The sequence below is a fragment of the Oncorhynchus tshawytscha genome, linkage group LG04, assembly GCF_018296145.1.
Source record: "Oncorhynchus tshawytscha isolate Ot180627B linkage group LG04, Otsh_v2.0, whole genome shotgun sequence".
Taxonomy (NCBI): Eukaryota; Metazoa; Chordata; class Actinopteri; order Salmoniformes; family Salmonidae; genus Oncorhynchus; species Oncorhynchus tshawytscha.
Genome location: NC_056432.1, coordinates 71,006,005 through 71,027,649, shown reverse-complemented (window position 1 = coordinate 71,027,649; position 21,645 = coordinate 71,006,005). Strand labels below are relative to the sequence as shown.

Sequence of the window (21,645 nt, the reverse complement as noted above, 5' to 3'; positions counted from 1 at the left end):
AATGCCAATCCACCTTGTGAAAGTACGGCTAGCGCCTCACGGGAGCAGTGCGCAGAATCAATGATCACAGGTAGGCCTACGAGGCACAGAATGTCTGTTGCCCAAACCTCTCATTTTCATTCGGATAATTGAAAATTGAGCGGGTAAGGCGCTCAATATTCGATTTTGCCTCTGATGTTGAACACAAAGGCGCCTAAAGTAGCTCGCATGAAGGCTTCTTCAATATAAAGCCGCATTCACTTCAGGCGAAAGGTACCCGAATCAAATAATAGGAAGCTCCAGGCAAATAATTTACTTTCATTTTAACTCAGAGGTCCCGAGATTCCGACATGACATGACGCAGCATAAATCCACGTTCCAATGTCGATTGCCTATTCAATGTCTCATTCATCTCTTGTCGGAAACTCAGAAAAAATCCGACTTGCTTAAACCATGTTCGGAAATGTAAGATTTGCCAACTCGTTGTATAAGGATGAACCCGAGTTTCGCACTTGGGAAGTATCAGTATGAACCAATAGTAAGCTCTAAGCAAATAACTTACGTTCATTTTAACTCGGAGGTTCCTAGTTCCAACAAGTACGTGAACGCGTCATACTCGTTGTAGATAGATGATACCCTAGTTTCCCACATGAGAAGTATCTCATTATCAACCTATAGTAAGCTCTACGCAAATAACTTACATTGATTTTAACTCGGAGGTCCCGGAGTTTCCGAAATTATTTGAACGCTGTAAAGGTCTAGATCTTATGTGAAATTATATTCACTTGGATACAGAGAAGCGCGATTCAACGCAGATTTGCGTGCGCTCCTATTTCAACAAAAACGAGTTTTAGACAACAGCCGGATTTCAAAGGATGACACTTTGATCGCCGACAAAGACTCTAGACAAGTCTGGAGCAGTCAAGTGTGAAATACAATGGGATAATTTATGGCCACCATTATTTCGAGGATTGGGCATTCAGAGATGCCCGCCTCATACAACAGGAGGATGAAAAAGAACATAGAACAGGGCACCGTGCAGATTTGCGGAGTTACATTTATTTGACAAAGTCAGGCTTTTAAGGAATATTTCGGGAACCACTCTTTTCGTCCAGCCAGAAGAGAGACACATTTCCTAGGCCTACTTAAAATACGTTAGGCTATAATTGTATGGTTATAAAATCAGTTATACAGCCTTATCTAATATTCTCAATTGCTTCTGTTTTCAGTTCTCTCTCTCTCTCTCTCTCTCTCTAAATTCAAGTAAAGGGCTTTATTGGCATAGGAAACATTTTTACATTGCCAAAACAAGGGTAATAGATAATAAACACAAGTGAAATAAACCATCAGAACTCAATAGTAAGCATTACACTCATAAAGTTTAAAAATAATAGAGACACTATCTCTCTCTCACTCAGACACACGCACGCACACACACACACACACACACACGTACACTCTTTTCTCTTTCCAAATCCCCTCGTGAAGCCGACTGACAGGCTAGAATGAAAATGAGGCGGACACTTGGTCAAGACTTCAGTGCAAACGCATCTTTTTAAGGACACCTCCAAAACTCGGATCATATCACCATGGGAGCTATTTGTAGTGCAAGGGACTTTTGTTTGTTTTTGCTCTTGTTAAATACTCGCCAAATCGCCGCTCTTCTAGAGAATCCAGGTGCGTTGTATGAGTTTCAAAGGCTGTTTTTATGCACTTTATAAGAGTGTTTGCGCTGATGTTGTTGTTGTTTTCAAATTATCTATAGTTTCCAACTACTTGGCAGACTTTATTTTGTTTTACATTATTATAGTTTGCCCACTCAGTTTTGGCTTCAATTGTAAAAATTGGAACTTGATGAATCTCTTTTGTCTGTTTGCTTTTTTAACGAAGTCCTACATTTTAACCAACCTACTCACTTGTTTTCAGATAAAAATGAATAACAAATGTACCAATGATAAGGAATGGGTCCTGACTTGTATTTTTTCTTAATTTTAGTAGTGGATCAGGTTCAATCGGATCAATGTTTTTGAGGATTTAATGAGGACCACATTAATCTCATAATCTTAATGTACATGACTAAAATACAGATTACGAAATGTTGTTCTGGTAACATTTTATGCCATAATGTGGATTTCAAATCCAGATGCATGCGCAGAAGGAAGTGATGGATGTCACATTGATGCTATTTGTCAAAATACCCAAGCCTCTTACAAGTGCTCGTGTAAAATAGGCTTTAAAGGCGACGGTAAACATTGTGAAGGTAATTATCTCCTCTGTAATTATTTGTTCCTTTCCTTTTGTATTGGGATCATATGAGACACATTTGAATTCTTTGGACCAATAGTTCCTTGGATTTCAAGACAAGTTTCAATGACATGTTGATTATATATCATATACCTTGGCATAATGCATGACTTTTTATTTAAATGATGTGGCCCATTGTTTGAAAGGACACTTTTCCATTAAATGCTCAAATGGCAAACATTCATCAATCTCGATTTGACTCCCTTTTAGACATTGATGATTGCGATATCGAGTACAATGGTGGCTGTGTACACGAATGTAACAACATACCAGGCAATTATCGTTGCACTTGCCATGATGGATTCAATTTAGCGCACGATGGACATAATTGTCTTGGTAAGATACATTTCAGACTACAAGGTAAACAACATTTGATGAATTGAGTGTCTGACAATCATTTCGCAGATATAACTTAGGCCTATACTGTGAATTAAGGTGGCATTAAAAGTGTATGATTTCAATAGGGAATTCGTTTCTATTCTGCTAAGGCCATTGAACAATGTGTGACAGCCAGGTAAATAGAGATTTGTTGTAATATTTCTTTATAGTTTTCATGAAGACAGCCTAGGAATTCATGAACATTCATCCAGTTATTTCATTGTTCTGAGAAGTCATGTCCTGGCTCTGCCTGCAGATGTGGACGAGTGTGTCTTCAACAATGGAGGGTGCCAGTATACATGTGTCAACACCATGGGGAGTTATGAGTGCAGCTGCAAAGAGGGCTTCTTCCTCAGTGACAACCAGCACACATGTATCCACCGCTCTGTGGGTGAGTACCCCTGGAATACCTGCCCTGTGATGGCTTCCAACTCTCCTACCCACCTTCAAATGTGTGTATGTACAGTATGTGTCTCTCTGTGTCTCTGTGTGTGTGTGCGTGTGTGTGCATGCATGTCTGTTGGGTCTCAGTCCATGCATGTTTCTGTATGTTTATGTGTCAGTCTATGTGTGTGTGTGTGTGTGTGTGTGTGTGTGTGTGTGTGTGTGTGTGTGCATCCTTACGTGTGTGTGTGTGTGTGCATCCCTATGTGTGTGTGGATGTGTGTTTGTGTTAAGGTAGGCTACTAAGCTGTGTCAGGGGCACAGCAGAGAATTATGGAGCTAATTCTCAAATGTTCACATACAAGAGTGTGATTGACAGCACAATGATGGATGACAGCTGTTAAATCGGTCCCCTCTCTGTGGCATTATCTAGAGCAGTCGGGCTCCAAAGGGCCCATGCTGTGGGAAAAGGAGCCCCGTGTCCCAGAGAACAAAACAAGTTAATAACTGCAACACTTGGGCTTTTGTGGCCTGTGTCTTACATTAGAATAAAGCTCTCACAAGTATTGTTGTTTTATTCTCACTAAATTCAATGAAGAGATCCAAAGGTTTTTCACTACATTGGGTTTCCCTTGGAAAAGTTACTAATCCTACCAGCACATCCACTCAGTCATTGCAGCATAAGAATAAAGGAGCTGCTCTCTACAATGACCTGGGAAAAGGCCAATGATGGTATTAGGATAGAAGATAATAGTGTGATTCTGACTCCCATACACACTGAGTGTACAAAACATTATGGATATCTGCTCTTTCCATGACATACCATGACATAGATTGACCAGGTGAATCCAGGTGAAAGCTATGATCCCTTATTGACATCACTTGTTAAATCCACTTCAATCAGTGTAGATGAAGGGGAGGAGACAGGTTAAAGAAGGATTTTTAAGCCTTTAGACAATTGAGACATGGATTGTGTATGTTTGGGAGTTTGCAACTTAACATTAGGTAGGTGTCCTTAATGTTTTGTAAACTCAGTGTATAAAGTATATGAATATGTAGATTGACCACGGTAAAATCTGATTAAATAAAGTACTTATCTGGGTGTCCACTCAAAGTGTTGGTTGTTAGCTTTGTTTCTGCTTGCCTTCAGGGAAAAGCTCTCTGCCTCTGCCAGTGGGCTTTACTCTTTGTCCTTTCCCAGCCACTTGGTTTTCTTTCCCCTCTCTTTTTGACATGGCTTGAAAAAGCTAGGCCAGCCCAGTCCATTTGGAGTTGCACATTTGAGGGGTCCACTGCACTTGCATGTCAGCTGAATGCATCAGCCCTCTCTGGGAAGTGTTATTGTTGGGCCATGCCCCAAAGGGTTGTGTCAGATTTCTAGTCAGGGGGCTTCAATAATCTATCATCAGACATCATTGGTGTTGTGCAGTGTCAGTTGTTTTGCCTCTGTATTTCATTACCATGTACTATGTGTAACAACATGTGAATACACTGTTGTGAGTAGTGTAATTACAGTGTCATTACACAGGTATAGGAGCAACCTAATGTAAAGTGTTACCTCTCTTTCCCAGAGGGCCTTAGCTGTATGAATAAGGAGCATGGCTGTGCTCACATCTGCAAGGAGACACCCAAGGGAGGAGTGGCCTGCGAGTGCCGCCCAGGATTCGAGCTGGCCAAGAACCAAAGAGGCTGCATCTGTATGTATGAAGTTTTGTGATTGATGGTTTAGCCAGCTCAACCAAGAGTTTTGTTTAGATAACACATGAGTTGAACTTTGGAATTGACCCAAGTTTTGTGTTATTGGCCTAGTGACCTGCAACCATGGTAACGGGGGCTGCCAGCACACCTGCGAGGACATGGAGCAGGGGCCCATCTGCAGGTGTCATGTGAGGTACACCCTGCACCCTGATGGCAGGTCCTGTGTAGGTAAGTGCTGACCAACCACATCCAGGCCTACTTACATACTACTATGGACCCTCACTTTCTCATCGCCCGATTCCTCCCCTGTAAGCATCTCTACATATAGCAAACCAGATTACCTAGTCAATAATGGTGAAATGGACTGGATCCTTCTAGATATTTCCATCTGTACACTTCTTCATTCTCCTCCTTTTTGTTACTCTCACCCACTGAAACTCACCTGTTTAAAGGATCACATCTTGAGCCTGTGGATGAAATGGCAATCCTTTTGAGGAGCTTGCCATCTCTCCTGACAGCGAGTGTGTATTTCTTCCATTTGCACATGGTGGATATGATAAGCATCAGCCGTCAGATAGGAAGGAGACATACAGTAGGCCTGTGGGTAGTATCTGTTTCTCCCGCGGCGCTACTGTGTGTGTGGGGTCCAGGATTATCACTGAGTTGTCTCCAGCTCCATCTCACAGTTCCATCTCCTGTCTTATCTGACACACGCATAGACAGCCAAACTGCATGTCTTAGGTGTCAACATGCTTCTGGTTCCAGAGAGGAACACAGAAAAACATCCAGGGGAGGTAGACTACACTTACAGACCACCAAGGTGTGCACTGGGCAATTCAGCTACTGTGCATCAGCAGACAGAACAGAACAGGAGGCAACTTGGTGCAAACCATTTTCTTAAATGTTGACCTGTGTTTATTTTAGTTATACTAAAACACTGTGTATGCATCTACGTGTATTCTGTTGGTTAGGTTACTGACTGTTACTCACGTCACCCACTGTCTGTATTACAGAGCGGGATGAGACAACTACTGAGAGCTCTGATCACAACGCCACGTCCTTCACTGAGGTGGACAAACGTGTCAAGCGCCGACTGCTCATGGGTAATAATTGTATAATTGCACAAATTCCACTATTATTACCCATTGATACTTTTACAACACCAAAATAACCAAACAGACTCAGCTACTGAGAGGATTCTGTCAGTTGGACTATTTGAATTACTTTAGTTGCCATGGGTTATGCTGCCAGGAATCAGCCAGAGGTGTTTTTCAAAGGGGAGAAGAGCAAGGCCCAGTAAACCAAGGCATTCCACAGGCGTTAGAGCAAACTGTGAAATTACTATGGACCCTCACTTTCTCACCGCGCGATTCCTCCCCTGAAAAATATGCTTTTGTGACAGTGTGGTACATTTCACGTTTTCCTTCCGTTTAGGATGGGGATGGCGTTGGGTTGCCCAATGTATAACACTGTCAGTCATGGTGTGCTGTGTCAATGTTCACACCTAGTAAAACACTGTATTGACTCTATGTACTGTATGTGACTGGGTTGCTAGCTCAGTGTCTAGGACTACTGCTGTTGTTTACTCAATGTCTGTTGTTAGGGTTAAAAACCAGACTTTGGCAATAGCTCTATAATGACAGTACATAATGTATAGGCATTTTATAACCCTTCATTCAGTATAGTACACAGCAGCAGCATGTTGACATTGAATCTATTCACGCTGGCCTTTCAGAGAACTGTGCGGTAAATAACGGAGGGTGTGACTCCACGTGTAAGGACACATCCACAGGGGTACGCTGCAGCTGCCCTGTGGGCTTCACTCTGCAGCCTGACGGGAAGACGTGCAAAGGTCAGACCAGCCGTCCACCAAGAACCTCAACTCCATCTCTATGTCTGAGTTACAAATGGCACTCTATTTCCTATTTAGTGCACTACTTTTGACCTGGGCCCATAGGGCTCTGGTCAAAAGTAATGCACTTTATAGGGAATAGGTGCCATTTTGGTGGCAGGCCATCTTCATCTCCATCTCTTATTATTCAGTTTAATGTACTTTTATTTAACAAGCTTCACATCTCCCCTCCATAGGTATTTGGACAGTGAAGCTAACATTTTTCATTTGGCTCATTTGGCTCTATACTCCAGCAAATGTTTCATATGAGGCTACAGTACAGAATGTCAGGTTTATGTATCAAATGTCCTCCATGTGAATAATTCAAAAGTATTTGGACAAATTCACTTATAGTGTATAAAAGTAGTCAAAAGTTGATTATTTGGTCCCATATTCCTTGCACGCAATGACTACATCAAGCTTGTGACTTTACAAACTCTTTGGATGCGTTTGCAGTTTGTTTTGGTTGAGTTTTGTGTTATATTTTGCCTAACAGGAACTGAATGGTTGAATGATGACTGGAGTAATTTTTTTTCTAAGTGAGTAGATAATATGTTTCTGAATACCAGGATTAAGAAAAATCATGAAAGAATTATGAATAATGATGAGTGAGACCGTTCTTTCTGCCTCTGTAATCATTATTCACGAATCATCCATAATCGTGGTAGCATCCATGTAGAATGTAGAAGTTCAGAAACATCTTCTATTCTTACTGACAATAAAAGTGACTCCAAAATGTCAGAAGACATTATTCACCATTCAGTTCCTATTGGGCAAAACATAACCCAAAACACAGCCAAAACAAACTGCAAAACCTGATGTAGTCATTGCGTGCAAGGAATATGGGACCAAATGCTAACCTTTTGACAACTTTAACACACTAAAAGTGATATACTTATGACTTCTTTAAATGGGGGGACTAGATACATAAAGTTCTTTCATTTCTAAATGGTTAAACAGATATGTATCGAAATACCCTCAAATAAAAGCTGACATAATGTACCGTCTCCTAAGTATAGAGACACATTTTTAAAAATTGCTTCTCTGACCAAATATATATGTAGGGGAGTGTATGTCTGTCTGAATAATAACAGTTTTATAATTTGCCTCTCACAGACATTAATGAGTGTGAGCTGCACAACGGCGGTTGCGACCACTTCTGCAGGAACACCATCGGCAGCTTTGAGTGTAACTGCTGGAAGGGCTTCAAGCTGCTTACTGACGAGCGCTCCTGTCAGGGTAGGTCTCTTCTCTTCACTCTACTGTCAGGGTAGGTCTCTTCTCTTCACTCTACTGTCAGGGTAGGTCTCTTCTCTTCACTCTCCTGTCAGGGTAGGTCTCTTCTCTTCACTCTCCTGTCAGGGTAGGTCTCTTCTCTTCACTCTACTGTCAGGGTAGGTCTCTTCTCTTCACTCTCCTGTCAGGGTAGGTCTCTTTTCTTCACTCTCCTGTCAGGGTAGGTCTCTTCTCTTCACTCTACTGTCAGGGTAGGTCTCTTCTCTTCACTCTCCTGTCAGGGTAGGTCTCTTCTCTTCACTCTCTAGTCAGGGTAGGTCTCTTCTCTTCACTCTACTGTCAGGGTAGGTCTCTTCTCTTCACTCTCCTGTCAGGGTAGACCCCTTCTCTTCACTCTCCTGTCAGGGTAGGTCTCTTCTCTTCACTCTCCTGTCTGGGTAGGTCTCTTCTCTTCACTCTCCAGTCAGGGTAGGCCTCTTCTCTTCACTCTCCTCTCAGGGTAGGTCTCTTCTCTTCACTCTCTAGTCAGGGTAGGCCTCTTCTCTTCACTCTCCTGTCAGGGTAGGCCTCTTCTCTTCACGCTCCTGTCAGGGTAGGCCTCTTCTCTTCTCTCTCCTGTCAGGGTAGGCCTCTTCTCTTCACTCTCCTGTCAGGGTAGGCCTCTTCTCTTCACGCTCCTGTCAGGGTAGGCCTCTTCTCTTCACTCTCCCGTCAGGGTAGGCCTCTTCTCTTCACTCTCCCGTCAGGGTAGGCCTCTTCTCTTCACTCTCCTGTCAGGGAAGGCCTCTTCTCTTCACTCTCCTGTCAGGGTAGGCCTCTTCTCTTCACTCTCCTGTCAGGGTAGGCCTTTTCTCTTCACTCTTTCGTCAGGGTAGGCCTTTTCTCTTCACTCTCCTGTCAGGGTAGGCCTCTTCTCTTCACTCTCCTGTCAGGGTAGGCCTCTTCTCTTCACGCTCCTGTCAGGGTAGGCCTCTTCTCTTCACTCTACTGTCAGGGTAGGTCTCTTCTCTTCACTCTCCTGTCAGGGTAGACCCCTTCTCTTCACTCTCCTGTCAGGGTAGGTCTCTTCTCTTCACTCTCCTGTCTGGGTAGGTCTCTTCTCTTCACTCTCCTGCCTGTCTGCCCTACATCTGGGGAAGGGGCTGGGACAGCACAGTATACTGAGCTGTTGTTCTGTGTAGGTGCTGCTGGAAGATAAGACAATGAGAGTAGGAGGCTGAACGGTTTGCCAGTATTGACTTGAAGAATTCCTCTGAAGATCCTTAATGTGCTAGTTTAAAGCTTAACGTTTAGTACAAACTGATTTCATCCCTCTGATACAACTCGTCATTAAGATACTGCTGACTCTAAAATTAACTATCAAAAGACAATGCCACAATTCATCACCTAGTGATACCATGCTGTACCATTTAAAACCCCAATTTCTACTACCTTAAATTGAAAAAGAATATCCCTCTGCTTTTAATGACAGATATAGACGAGTGTTATTTCGAAAGGACATGTGGTCACACGTGTGTGAACTCCCCTGGTGGTTTTGAGTGTGTTTGCAACAAAGGGTACACCCTGTATGGACTGGCCCACTGTGGAGGTAAGACTATAAAACTAATGCTTATGGGGTATTGTACTTATGGTATGGGGAAAGGCACCATTCTGAATAGTTTATGTTTGGGTTTTCTATAAACTAATGTGTATAGGGTATTATGCTTATGGGGAAAGGGCTTTGACACCATTCTGAATAGTTTATGTTTGGGTTTTCTATAAACTAATGTGTATAGGGTATTATGCTTATGGTGAAAGGGCTTTGACACCATTCTGAATAGTTTATGTTTGGGTTTTCTATAAACTAATGTGTATAGGGTATTATGCTTATGGGGAAAGGGCTTTGACACCATCTACAACATTTCACACCCTTCTGAATAGTTCATTGTGGTGTTTTTAGTCGTTTTTTCTGAAAAAATAATGGATGCTTTGTGAATGAGGTGAGGTGAGAGATGCTTGCGAATAACATATGGATGTTTTCCCTGCTTTCTTCTCAGACATAAATGAGTGCAGTGTGAACAACGGAGGTTGTGAGCAGGGTTGTGAGAACACCATGGGTGGGTTTGAGTGCCACTGCCACCCTGGTTATAAGCTACACTGGAACAAAAAGGATTGTATCGGTAAGACAGTGCCCCTTCAGACCTGGGGGGCTCTAGACGGTTTGGGGTGTGTTGTGATAAACTGCTAAGTTTTTGGTCAACTGTTTTTGACATAAAATTATACATCGTTACCACATGTATGTTTTGAAGCTTTTGGGGACTAAAAACAGGAGATACTTTGAGTTATTTTCTTCTCTTTCTCTTTACTGCTCTGTTTTTCTCTCTGGCCTTTGGTTTAAAACCTGGGACAAAAGTAGAATAAAGGCAATTGCTGCTGTTCCCATTTTCTTCTTCTCCTTGAATAGGTTTCACTCTTTTCCCACAACTTCTCACAACTTCTACCCTCCTCTTTCTGTCTGTCTTTCTACCACGGCCAAAGTCTGCACTTTACCTGTGAGTTTGTTATGGTTTCCATCTAGAGGCAGAGGGTTTCCCAGCAACAAAGCCCCCCTCTAAACCGACCTTAAACTGCAGCAGGCAGGAGGGAGGTGACCGCTGCTACCTGACCTGCCAGTCCCAGGTCCACATCACCAGTGGTGAGTTATCAGTTACTACTACTACTATTGGTCTGCATCCCAAATGGCACCCTATTCCCTTTATATTACACAACTTTTGTCCAGGGCCCACATGGCTCTGGTCAAGGGTAGTGCCCTATACAGGAAATAGGGTACCATTTGGGACAGGAATTGAGTTACTACTACTATCAGTCTGCAGAGCACCGCTGTCTCATGTTCCAGCACCCATCTGTTTGTTTTTGGCGACCAGGCCTTTTGTGGCTCTGCCTTTTGTCTTTGGTGGCCTGTCTCATGCCCCTGTGTGCGTTTACAGGGACGGAGGATTCTTATATAGTGACCTGTGGAATGCCTCTGCCCTGCTTGGCTGGAGCACAAAGGAATGGAAGTGGCTCGTATTGCTTGGGCAAGTACACACCATCACAGATCTGCATCAGCCTCTGTCACTCCAGCCTGACCTAAACAACCAGAAACACAACATATAAAGACAAAACAACGTCATACCAAATCAAGTCTTCAGTATTCGCATTTTCATTTATAGACATATGGAAGTCAAGGGATTTTTCCTTTTTATCAAAGGTTAACAATGTGCTATTATTTCCTTTGTACCGTAGGACCAGAAATGTCAAGTGTCCTGCGAATTAAGACCACAGCCACTTTTAAGTCTGGCACAGGAAAGTGCAACTTGAAACGTAGTCAAGAGAGGCTGAAGGAGAGCCTGAACGCAGCTCACTCAGGTACAGCGGTTTCTAACAAGTCCAACAGCTTCTCATTCATTAAAACAATGCAGATTAACCCGGCACTGCCTACATATCATGCAACAAACTTGATAACAGGAACCAAACCCTGAGGCTGCTTAGATTGTAGTAAACTGGGAGTGAGCTAAATATGAAAGAAATGCGTGGGGGGAAGTAGTGCGGTCTGAAATGTTTTGAATGTCTCAGCACTGCACATTGGCTGGCATTGACAGGAGAAAACGTAATTAGCCATAGCATGCCTTTCACTTGGCCCCCACCCAGCTATCAATCAAACAGACTTCCGATTGTTGGATAAAATATTTTCTACAATGAGTTCCGGCATGGTGTGCAAATAAAAAGGGAGCTTTTCCCACTCGCCTCTCGTTACCCCCCTGTCCAAAGGCAACAAAAACAGCAGGGGGGGAAGAGTGCATGTTTAACCGGATACACAGAGATGTCACTGCTTTTTAAAGAATGATGAGAAACATCAGTACTTGAACAGTGCTAGAGGCATCAATACAGACCCTGGTTCGATCCCGGACTGTATCCCAACCAGCCGTGATCGGGAGTCCAATAGGGCGGTGCACAATTGGCCCAGCGTTGTCCGGGTTAGGGGAGGGTTTGGCCGGTGTAGGCCGTCATTGTAAAATAAGAATTTGTTCTTAACTAACTTGCATAGTTAAATAAAGGTTAAAAACCACACAAAACCACATAAAACCATACAAAGGATATAATCTCCTTAGATTTAAGTGTTGTGACATTGCAATTAAGTTTTATCCTCACTCTACCTGCTACAGTTAACCAGTTATACACCATATAGTTATTCAGTAACGTGTGTGTGTGTGTTTGTCTCCATGCATGCATGTGTGTGTGTTTGTCTCCGTGCATGCGTGTGTGTGTGTGTTTGTCTCCATGCATGCATGTGTGTGCGTGTTTGTCTCCGTGCATGCATGCATGTGTGTGTTTGTCTCCGTGCATGCGTGTGTGTGTGTGTGTGTGTTTGTCTCCATGCATGCATGTGTGTGTGTGTGTGTGTTTGTCTCCATGCATGCATGTGTGTGTGTGTGTTTGTCTCCATGCATGCATGTGTGTGTGCGTGTCCATGTCCTGTGTGGCTGGTCGTGTCCACAGACAGCAGGTCCCCCTTCACGGAGAACGTCCAGTTCAGCTATGTGCGCTTGCGCTGCAGCTCGTCTGGCCCCCGGATGCAGAGCCGCCACGGCAGGAAGGCGGGTTACGAGGAGGAGGGCTCCGCCATCACGGCTGAGTTTGAGTTGGATGTGAACCTAGAGGAGGTAACAGGTTGGTCTCTCTGCCCTGCCCTGCTGTGACCCCAGTCCTCTGGCTGACACTCTGCTTCCTGTTTCTCTCTCTGCTCTTGCTTTTCGTCACTTAACAAGCCAAACATGTTAAAGTATCTCCTGTTTTGACGTGGCGTTTTGAGGTGGTGGGATCTTTGGGGAAGGTGTAGGTTTGGAGGTTTCTCTTGTATTCTGAGGGAGCAAGTGGTTGATCAAATGTTCTGGTGTCTGTGTGTTGGAATGGATATGTACACAAGTGTGTGTGTCTGTCTATTTTAGTACCGGTATTGGTGTGGATTTGTTTGCGTGTGTATTGTGGTCTCATTGCGTTGCAAGGACAGTTTTGGTATCTGGTGTTTCTCTCAGCAGAGAGCTGTGACCTGGGCTGTGTGCGCCGGCGCTCAGAGAAGAGGCTGAGGAAGACTATCCGTACCCTGAGGAAGTCCATCCACCGGGAGCAGTTCCACCTCCACTTCGCTGGCTCTAACTACGAGCTGGCCAAGAGGCTGGCGCGGCCGGTGGACCTGCCGGAACACTGTGGGAAAGGGCAGGTACTGGTGGACAGGAAGTGTGGTGAGTGAGCATCTTGAATGTTCTGAGTATCATAAGATTTAGGTATAAATGTATGTATAAAATGAGTATCATCTTGAGTGTTCTATCATAAGACTTAGGTATAAATGTATGTATAAAATGAGTAGCATCTTGAGCATCTACCTGTATCTGTTTCTGCCTGTATCTGAGCCACCCCTGGAGTCTAGTCCTGGCTCCCACACAGAGCAGCTCATAGTCATAGCCATGCCAGCAAGATATATTTAGACAGGTTTGTTTATTGATTGGATTTGGAGCAGGTGTCGGCCAGATTGCTGCAATGAGCTAGTATGGGGAGTGCTTGCTCGGCTCGCACGGAGAAAAGAGAGCCCGTTGTTGACTGGCTCACAGAGCTAGGAGATCTTCCAGCATCTCCGTGGAATAAAGTGCAACAGAAGGAGTGATGGCAGCCGCTAGCTTTTGCTGTTGATTCCGCTGGTCCTATTTAGTTTTACAGCCATAATGGAGGAAAAGTCTATTAGCTTTAATGACACCCTGTCAACATCAGCAGTGGAAAGGAGGTTGGCATGTGTTTTCTCTGTCGGAGGGGAGGGGAGCAGAGAGCTGCGTGGCCCCAGTTCAGTTCTGCCTGTCTGTCTCAGTGTGGTCAGTAGAAGAGAGTCAGTTTTCTGTCCACCGTTAACTCTGTAATGATTGGTCGTCTACCTCTAGAGCCCCTGTCTGAATCTGATCCAAGCCACCATATTTAAGGGGTCTGAAGACTATTGTAGACCGACCTCTCAAAGCTGTTCTAGCCTGCCTCTGTCTTGATCCAGAGCTCTCCTCTCTTTCCCCCGTCCTTATTGAGGTTGAGTGGGTGAGGATGGAGGGGGTTGAGTGGGTGAGGGTGGAGGGGGTTGAGTGTGTGAGGGTTGAGGGGTTTGAGTGGGGGAAGGATGGTGTTTGATCCATTCTGGTTCATAGAGCTTTTTAGGAATAAAGACTGCCCATAGCTGGTTAAATGTATTGGTTTTCACACAAGAGGGAAATAGTCTAACAGTTTTACAAACCAAGCATCCCTTGATCCAAGGTATCCCCAGTGAAGTGAACTCTCGCTGGTGTCCGTTTCTTTCTACCTCCAAATAGCAGGAGACTAACATTTCGTGCTGGATTCAAATGACCCTTAGCTGTTGATTTTGCTTTGTAGCTTTGTTGCCTGTTGTTTTTGTGTTTCATATGACTTACCGCATAAGTAAATCTTAAGTCGTAAAACAAAAAATAACTCAGAAGAGTAAAGTTACCCGTGTGTAGGATTCCCACACTGCAGTTAGTTTCAGATGATCATTAAGCAGACCAGAGGACAGGCAGGGGTGTTTACATGTAATTTGGAAGTGGGGCTGAAAGGGAGCCGTAACCCCCAGCTCTATAAAGGAGCAACATTTTTCCCTCCACCCCTGGCTTAGCTCACTAAGTGCAGTTTAACCCTTTCAGTTGGCCCACTCCATTGTAAATCCCGTTGGGGCTTGTTCTCACTGCTTCAGTTGGGAGAGAAATCCTCCAAACAACATGGCCTCAGCCTCACTAGTACTGAGAGAAAGCAATGCCTTCTTATTCCTCACTCATAAAATATCTAGCGCTCTTTCTCTCTAACCAAATTGTGAACGTTATGAATCTCATGATATAGTACCCGGCAGTATTCCAATAAACCAACTGGTGAAATATCTCCTATGTTTAATCAGAGTTTTTTTCATTCTAAACTCAAAAGCAAAAAAAGAAACGTCCTCTCACTGTCAACTGCGTTTATTTTCAGCAAACTTAACATGTGGAAATATTTGTATGAACATAACAAGATTCAACAACTGAGACATAAACTGAACAAGTTCCACAGACATGTGACTAACAGAAATGGAATAATGTGTCCCTGAACAAAGGGGGTGTCAAAATCAAAAGTAACAGTCAGTATCTGGTGTGGCCACCAGCTGCATTAAGTACTGCAGTGCATCTCCTCCTCATGGACTGCACCAGATTTGCCAGTTCTTGCTGTGAGATGTTACCCCACTCTTCTACCAAGGCACCTGCAAGTTCCCAGACATTTCTGGGGGAATGGCCCTAGCCCTCACCCTCCGATCCAACAGGTCCCAGACGTGCTCTTAGGGATTGAGATCCGGGCTCTTCGCTGGCCATGACAGAACACTCACATTCCTGTCTTGCAGGAAATCACGCACAGGACGAGCAGTACGGCTGGTGGCATTGTGATGCTGGAGGGTCATGTCAGGATGAGCCTGCAGGAAGGGTACCACATGAGGGAGGAGGTTGTCTTCCCTGTTACGCACAGCATTGAGATTGCCTGCAATGACAATAAGCCCAGTCCGATGATGCTGTGACACACCACCCCAGACCATGATGGATCCAGTTGTTGTTGCCATCCTGTACCTGTCCCGCAGGTGTGATGTTCGGCTGTACCGATCCTGTGCAGGTGTTGTTACACGTGGTCTGCCATTGCGAGGATGATCAGCTTTCCGTCCTGTCTCCCTTAGCGCTGTCTTAGGTGTCTCACAGTACGGACATTGCAGTTAATTGCCCTGGCCACATCTGCAGTCCTCATGCCTCCTTGCAGCATGCCTAAGGCATGTTCACGCAGATGAGCAGGGACCCTGGCCATCTTTCTTTTGGTGTTTTTCAGAGTCAGTAGAAAGGCCTCTTTAGTGTCTTAATGACTGTTCCACAGGTGCATGTTCATCAATTGTTTATGGTTCATTGAACAAGCATGGGAAACAGTGTTTAAACACTACAATGAAGATCTGTGAAGTTATTTGGATTGTTACGAATTATCTTTGAAAGACAGGGTCCTGAAAAAGGGACGTTTCTTTTTTTGCTGAGTTTAAATCATTCATGACTGATCAACAACAACATTTGCATTTCCGTATGCCTCAACCCAGTATAAGAATCAGCTGTATGTTGGACTTTAGTTTCAGACCACTTAATGGGGCAGAATGACTGTATTACTATGAAAAAAACAACAATAGCCAACAGCAAAACTTGCCCGTGTGTAGTGTCTGAAACCCTGTGTACGAGTATTCTCCTGATCTCTGTTACGTAAAATAGTGCATGTTCATTTTAACATTGGAGATGATTAGGAAGTGCTGTTGATTCAAGCTGGGAGTTTGAGTGCTATATCCCCCCTCAGTCAGGGCCACTCTGCATGACCCCAGCCACTAAACTGCTGCAGAGAATTGACTTCAGCAACACCATGGGAATTAATTAGCATCAGCTGTTTGGGCCTCTGCTTGATAGGCGCAAGAAGTGATTGGGGCAGGCAGAATGGGTGGATTCAGAACTCTGACCCCTTTTATTGGGTTCAGCTCCTTACCATTGTGATACCATAGTGTTTGCCTATGTCATCAAATACTTGAATAGAGGTGAAAGGTCTTTTAAACCTCTTTGGGGCCATCAATTTGAGGACTCTATAGAATTGCCTCTGCATTTGAAAGGCTTCAAGTTTTTTTCTCTCTCGCTCTCTCTCACTCTTCTCTTCTCTTCTCTTGCTCTCTCTCACTCTTCTCTTCTCTCGCTCTCTCCATCAAATAAAAGCTGGTGGAGACAACGAGACGGTGGCTCCTCATGGTCATTCAGGATAAACAAAAGGCAGAAAAAATTAACTGCTCTTGAGAGAATTACATTTTCTTTCTCAAAGAAAATCAAGTTGCTGAGGCACATATAATGGATGTGCATTAAAGGCTTTGTGTGTTCCTCATTAACTCATTATGTCTGGTTCTCTCCTGAAAAGCTCTTCTTACTTAGATTTCCCTGAAGGATATTTTTTATGAAAATGCAAAATGATTTCACTTCACTGCTCTCTGTTCGGAGAGATGATTAGATGTCATTTCCCCCTTTAAGAAGTTCTTGACATCACCAGACACACAATAATTCAAACATAAATTAGACGTTGTTCTACAAAGTAAAACATGAAAAGGGGAAAATGAAAGCTGATGGTGTGTATCCCTGTAATCAGGCTTTGCACGCTCTGTGAGATAACAGACAAACACTCATTTTGACTGGCTCTGTGTGTGCTTTGGTAGAGGTGAGGGTGCTTACGATGGTATGTAGAGTTCTTTCCCCAATGCACACCGGTGTTATATGAAGTGTAAGAACTTGTTTGATGTGGGACACAAAAGCATCTGGAGAGCAGCTCAGTGCTCTTATGTCTTTATTTGTGCATAGCTGCAGCAGGTCGATTTGCAATGCCTTTTTAGCAGCTTAACACTGGGCCTCTTGTGGTGGGCTTGAATGCCAGTGTGTGTGTGTGTGTGTGTGTGTGTGTGTGTGTGTGTGTGTGTGTGTGTGTGTGTGTGTGTGTGTGTGTGTGTGTGTGTGTGTGTGTGTGTGTGTGTGTGTGTGTGTTGTGTAGCATCCCTATTATCTAGCCAATCTGTCTCATTCTTCTACCTTTTGATAGTGAGCTGCACTGTTGGAACGTACTATGACAGGGATCAGGGAAGGTGTGTTCTGTGTCCAGCTGGAATGTACCAAGATGAAGAGGGGAAGAATTCTTGCGAGGTCTGCCCAGGGCCAGAGGTGAGAGGAAGCCCCAGGTCGGTTGGGGCGCGGAATATCTCTGAGTGTGGAGGTAAGGCTCAAGAGTTGAGGATATGAGTAATCATGTATCTCCTAACTGTGTACAAGACATGAGACATGAGTCACCTTGGACACTTACTTAATCAACCATAATAATCATAAAGATAACTGCAGCAAAATACACTGATCTCCATCAAAGACCTTGGCATAGTTTTCCCTCATGGTTTGATCTTTAAAAAAAGTGATCTTAAAACTAGTCTCCCAGTCAGAATCACATCCTGTTATGAGTGTATATGAAATACACAGGAAGGAGTGATACCCTGATCAAAATCTCCCCACAGGCAGATGTTCTGCTTTGTATAAAGTCGTGTAAGCCTCGGAACATTCAAGCCCTGTTTGAATTAAACTGCCACACCCGGCCCCTGCCCACTCCTGAATAAAGAGAAGAAGGGGCCACCATGTTTTCACCCCCCCAACTGTTATCACAGCCTATTTGTGGCTAAGCCACAGATCCCATCTCCTGCTTTCCCCACCAATAGACTAAACAAAAAAGAGCTATGGGGAGAGACAGTTTGTTAAAGTCAGTCAGGAGATATGAGAGAGGTTGTTCCATGGTAGATAATGTCCTTGCGTTACATCACTCCACGGACATCTGCTCTCCCGGAACTTAGTCTTATTGTGGAAGAGTGCTCGTCTTTAAGTCGCTCTGGATAAGAGTGTCTGTCTGCTAAATGACCACATGTACGATGGAAATGTTGCTTTGAGCAGACTGAGTAAAACAAGTTTCCCTCTGACCAGTCCTCTGTTGTTGTTTTCCCAGGTCAATGTCCCCCTGGTCAGTTCTCCCATGATGGCTTCATCCCTTGCCTGCCCTGTCCCCTGGGTACCTACCAGCCAGAGGTGGGGCGCACTTCCTGTTTCCACTGTGGAGGAAACCTGGTCACCAAACACAATGGTGCCGTGTCCTTCCAGGAGTGTGAGACCAAAGGTGAGGGGTCAGCTTATCCATCCCATGTAGTTATGCCTATAAAGTCTGGATGTGAGTCCCAAATACCACCCTATTCCCTACACAATGTATAACTTTGACCAGAGCCCTATGGACCCTGGTCAAAAGTAGTGCACTATATAGGGAATAGGGTGGCATTTGGAAGACACGCTGGATTTTTAAGGGAACTCCCCTGCAGTTTCTGTTTTATGGAAATATACTACATTGGTTTATGTTGGTGTATGTTGGTGTTTGAGAGGTGCTAAACCGTGGTACACTCCATTCTGCTCCTGTAGTCCAGTGTTCACCGGGACATTACTACAACACCAGCACACACCGCTGTATCCGTTGTCCCATGGGGACGTATCAGATGGAGTTTGGTCAGAATTATTGCATCTCCTGCCCAGGAAATACCACCACCGACTTTGACGGCTCCACCAACATCATGCAGTGCAAAAGTATGTATGTTCACACAAGAGTTGTCTGTGTGTGCGTACGTTTGTGCGTGCATGTGAATGTATTTGTGTGTTCATGGCTTCACACTTTAGATGTACTTAATGACTACACATAGAGTAAACTAAAACTACATGCAGGTTTCTCTACTGTGCTCAAATAAATATTGTTCCTGTCCTGCTTTGGGATGCTACTGTAGATAATTAGCGTCGCAGCACCAAGGCAGCATAAACTATTTGACACTATCCTGTCACCTCACAGACAGACACTGTGGTGGAGAGATGGGAGATTTCACTGGCTACATCGAGTCTCCCAACTACCCAGGGAACTACCCAGCCAACATCGAGTGCACCTGGACCATCAACCCACCGCCCAAGCGCAGAATCCTCATCGTGGTCCCAGAGATCTTCCTCCCCATCGAGGATGAGTGTGGAGACTACCTGGTCATGAGAAAGAGCTGTGAGTGTTTGTTTTTCTGTGTGTGCGTGCATGCATGAGTCTGTCTGTCTGTGTGTGTCGTGTTGGAGGTTAGAGCTTGTTAGGTGACTGGGTGTTATCATGGTGCTACAGTATTAATGTGATTTCCCTGCAGGTGACCAGATGTTGGTGATGAATGTCTTTAGCATTATAAGATGGTGGCAGTGTTGGTAGGAGGTTCTGCATAATAGGATAGCACCTCTCAGAGATCATGGGGGTTACTATGGGCTTCTAATAGACCATTAGATCTGGCCACCTTCAGAGTAATGAATGGTGCTAGTGTTTGATTTGTCATAATGTGACCATATCCTCAATTCACAGCTCTCTCCAACTCTGTGACGACCTATGAGACCTGCCAGACCTATGAACGGCCTATTGCCTTCACCTCCCGCTCCAAGAGGCTGTGGATACAGTTTAAATCGAATGAAGGGAACAGTGGGAAGGGCTTCCAAGTCCCTTATGTGACCTATGATGGTAAGAGACATCCTTAATGGTGGAAATATTGACATTTAAATTACACATGCTTAAAAACAATGGATCAAGTGTCTGTGAAATATAATTTAATTTGGAATTTTAAGTCTGGATAGGTCTACATAATACCACAAATTTGTCACCTACTTCCAATTGCACAAATAATATAGAAATATACTCTTGGGTATGTTTATATATGATATATGTTTCAGAGGACTACCAGGAACTCATCGAAGATATAGTCAGAGATGGAAGATTATATGCCTCTGAAAATCACCAAGAAATTCTCAAGGTAAAGATTTAATGTATTTCCTGTGGAAAAAGCTTTTGTCTGCCATATACTACCCTCTTGTGGACACAATAAGAAATTCAGGATGCAAACTTCACTTGAGCACCACCGTAAAATGTCAGATGATTGTTGGCTCTGTCTGAGATTGAACTCCAACCTGTACTAATTTTTGGTTTACATTTTCTTCTCAGGACAAGAAGCTTATGAAGGCACTGTTTGATGTATTGGCCCACCCACAGAACTTCTTCAACTACACAGCACAGGAGTCAAGAGAAATGTTCCCCAAATCCTTCATCCGATTTCTACGTTCTAAAGTCTTGAGATTCCTTCGCCCTTAAGAAGGCACTATCATCAAGTTGCTTTGTGGATATCTCGGATACTCCCGAGAAAAGAGTCCTTTACTTCTCCTGTCTGTACAGAGACTGAATGAGTCTAGAGTTGACTAAGAGAGACACTTTCCTCAAATGGACTTCAATTGGACCTTCTGGGAATAGGTGGGTAGTGGACTGTCATGGTGCAGACAAGTGGCAGCTCCCGCTATCACATCTGGTCTACATCTAGAGCTAAGTTTTTTGTACTTCGATACCACATCTATCTCTGATTCTTCCATACACTCCTGTATGTGAGCATTGCAACGTTTAGACAGACTTTGTCTTTTCCTTTTGATTTTAAACTTTCAGTCTCAGGAATAAAGCTTGAAGTAGTAAGCTGATTTGATTGTTAGCATTTAAATTCATGAAAGCTTCGATTTGCATAATGGTGTAACAACAACATCTTGAAAATAATTATGGTAAATGGAACTTTCACCAATAGCATAGAAAGTGGATGAGAAAAGACTCTGTATAACAAGTTAACTGAGGTTTATGCTAAATGTCAACCACATAGATAGTGTATACTTATAACATACATTATTAAAGTCATGCTTCACATTTAGATCAGAATTGTTGACAGAAATATGCCTGAATATGAGAAAAGAATATAGCACAAATGTGACCTGACCGGAACTTTAAAGCACTACAAAGAATGTAGTGATACCACAAAATTAATGATCCTTATGAATGTATTGTATATTGTGTAAAAAGTATTAGATGAAAATGTTAACGTATTGTAGTTAACTGCATTCCTGACACGTGTGCAGTATTGACACATCCCCTCACAACCTGTATTTTTGCTGTCCTGAAAACATAGTTGTACTTTAAAAATGACTGGACAATGAATACTCCATGCCACTGGGCTTTGAGTGAACAACAGATGCCCATGGATCAAGACTAGCTCTTCACTATGATCATTCAAACAGCTACCAAAGACT

The 21,645-nt window shown here is 43.7% G+C and overlaps 1 protein-coding gene across 7 annotated transcripts; it reads left to right on the top strand.

Moving 5' to 3' along the window:
- The first annotated feature begins 1,440 nt into the window (after nt 1-1,440).
- On the top strand, nt 1,441-21,397 carry scube2 (signal peptide, CUB domain, EGF-like 2). Of its 7 annotated transcripts, none has more exons than XM_042321177.1 (23): nt 1,441-1,656; nt 2,123-2,239; nt 2,494-2,619; nt 2,918-3,052; nt 4,617-4,742; nt 4,855-4,971; nt 5,757-5,846; nt 6,479-6,595; nt 7,751-7,873; nt 9,342-9,458; nt 9,907-10,029; nt 10,428-10,544; nt 10,837-10,926; nt 11,135-11,257; nt 12,389-12,559; nt 12,928-13,131; nt 17,543-17,713; nt 18,482-18,649; nt 18,943-19,104; nt 19,361-19,558; nt 19,898-20,050; nt 20,260-20,339; nt 20,528-21,397. In XM_042321177.1, exons 1-23 carry the CDS (start codon nt 1,569-1,571, stop codon nt 20,672-20,674), a joined length of 3,063 nt encoding a protein of 1,020 aa, XP_042177111.1. In that variant the 5' UTR covers nt 1,441-1,568; the 3' UTR covers nt 20,675-21,397. The 7 variants fall into 7 exon arrangements, with proteins under 7 accessions (XP_042177111.1, XP_042177107.1, XP_042177106.1 ...); XM_042321173.1 differs by having other exon boundaries at nt 1,442-1,656; nt 12,925-13,131; XM_042321172.1 differs by having other exon boundaries at nt 1,443-1,656; nt 2,494-2,643.
- Nucleotides 21,398-21,645: the final 248 nt, after the last annotated feature.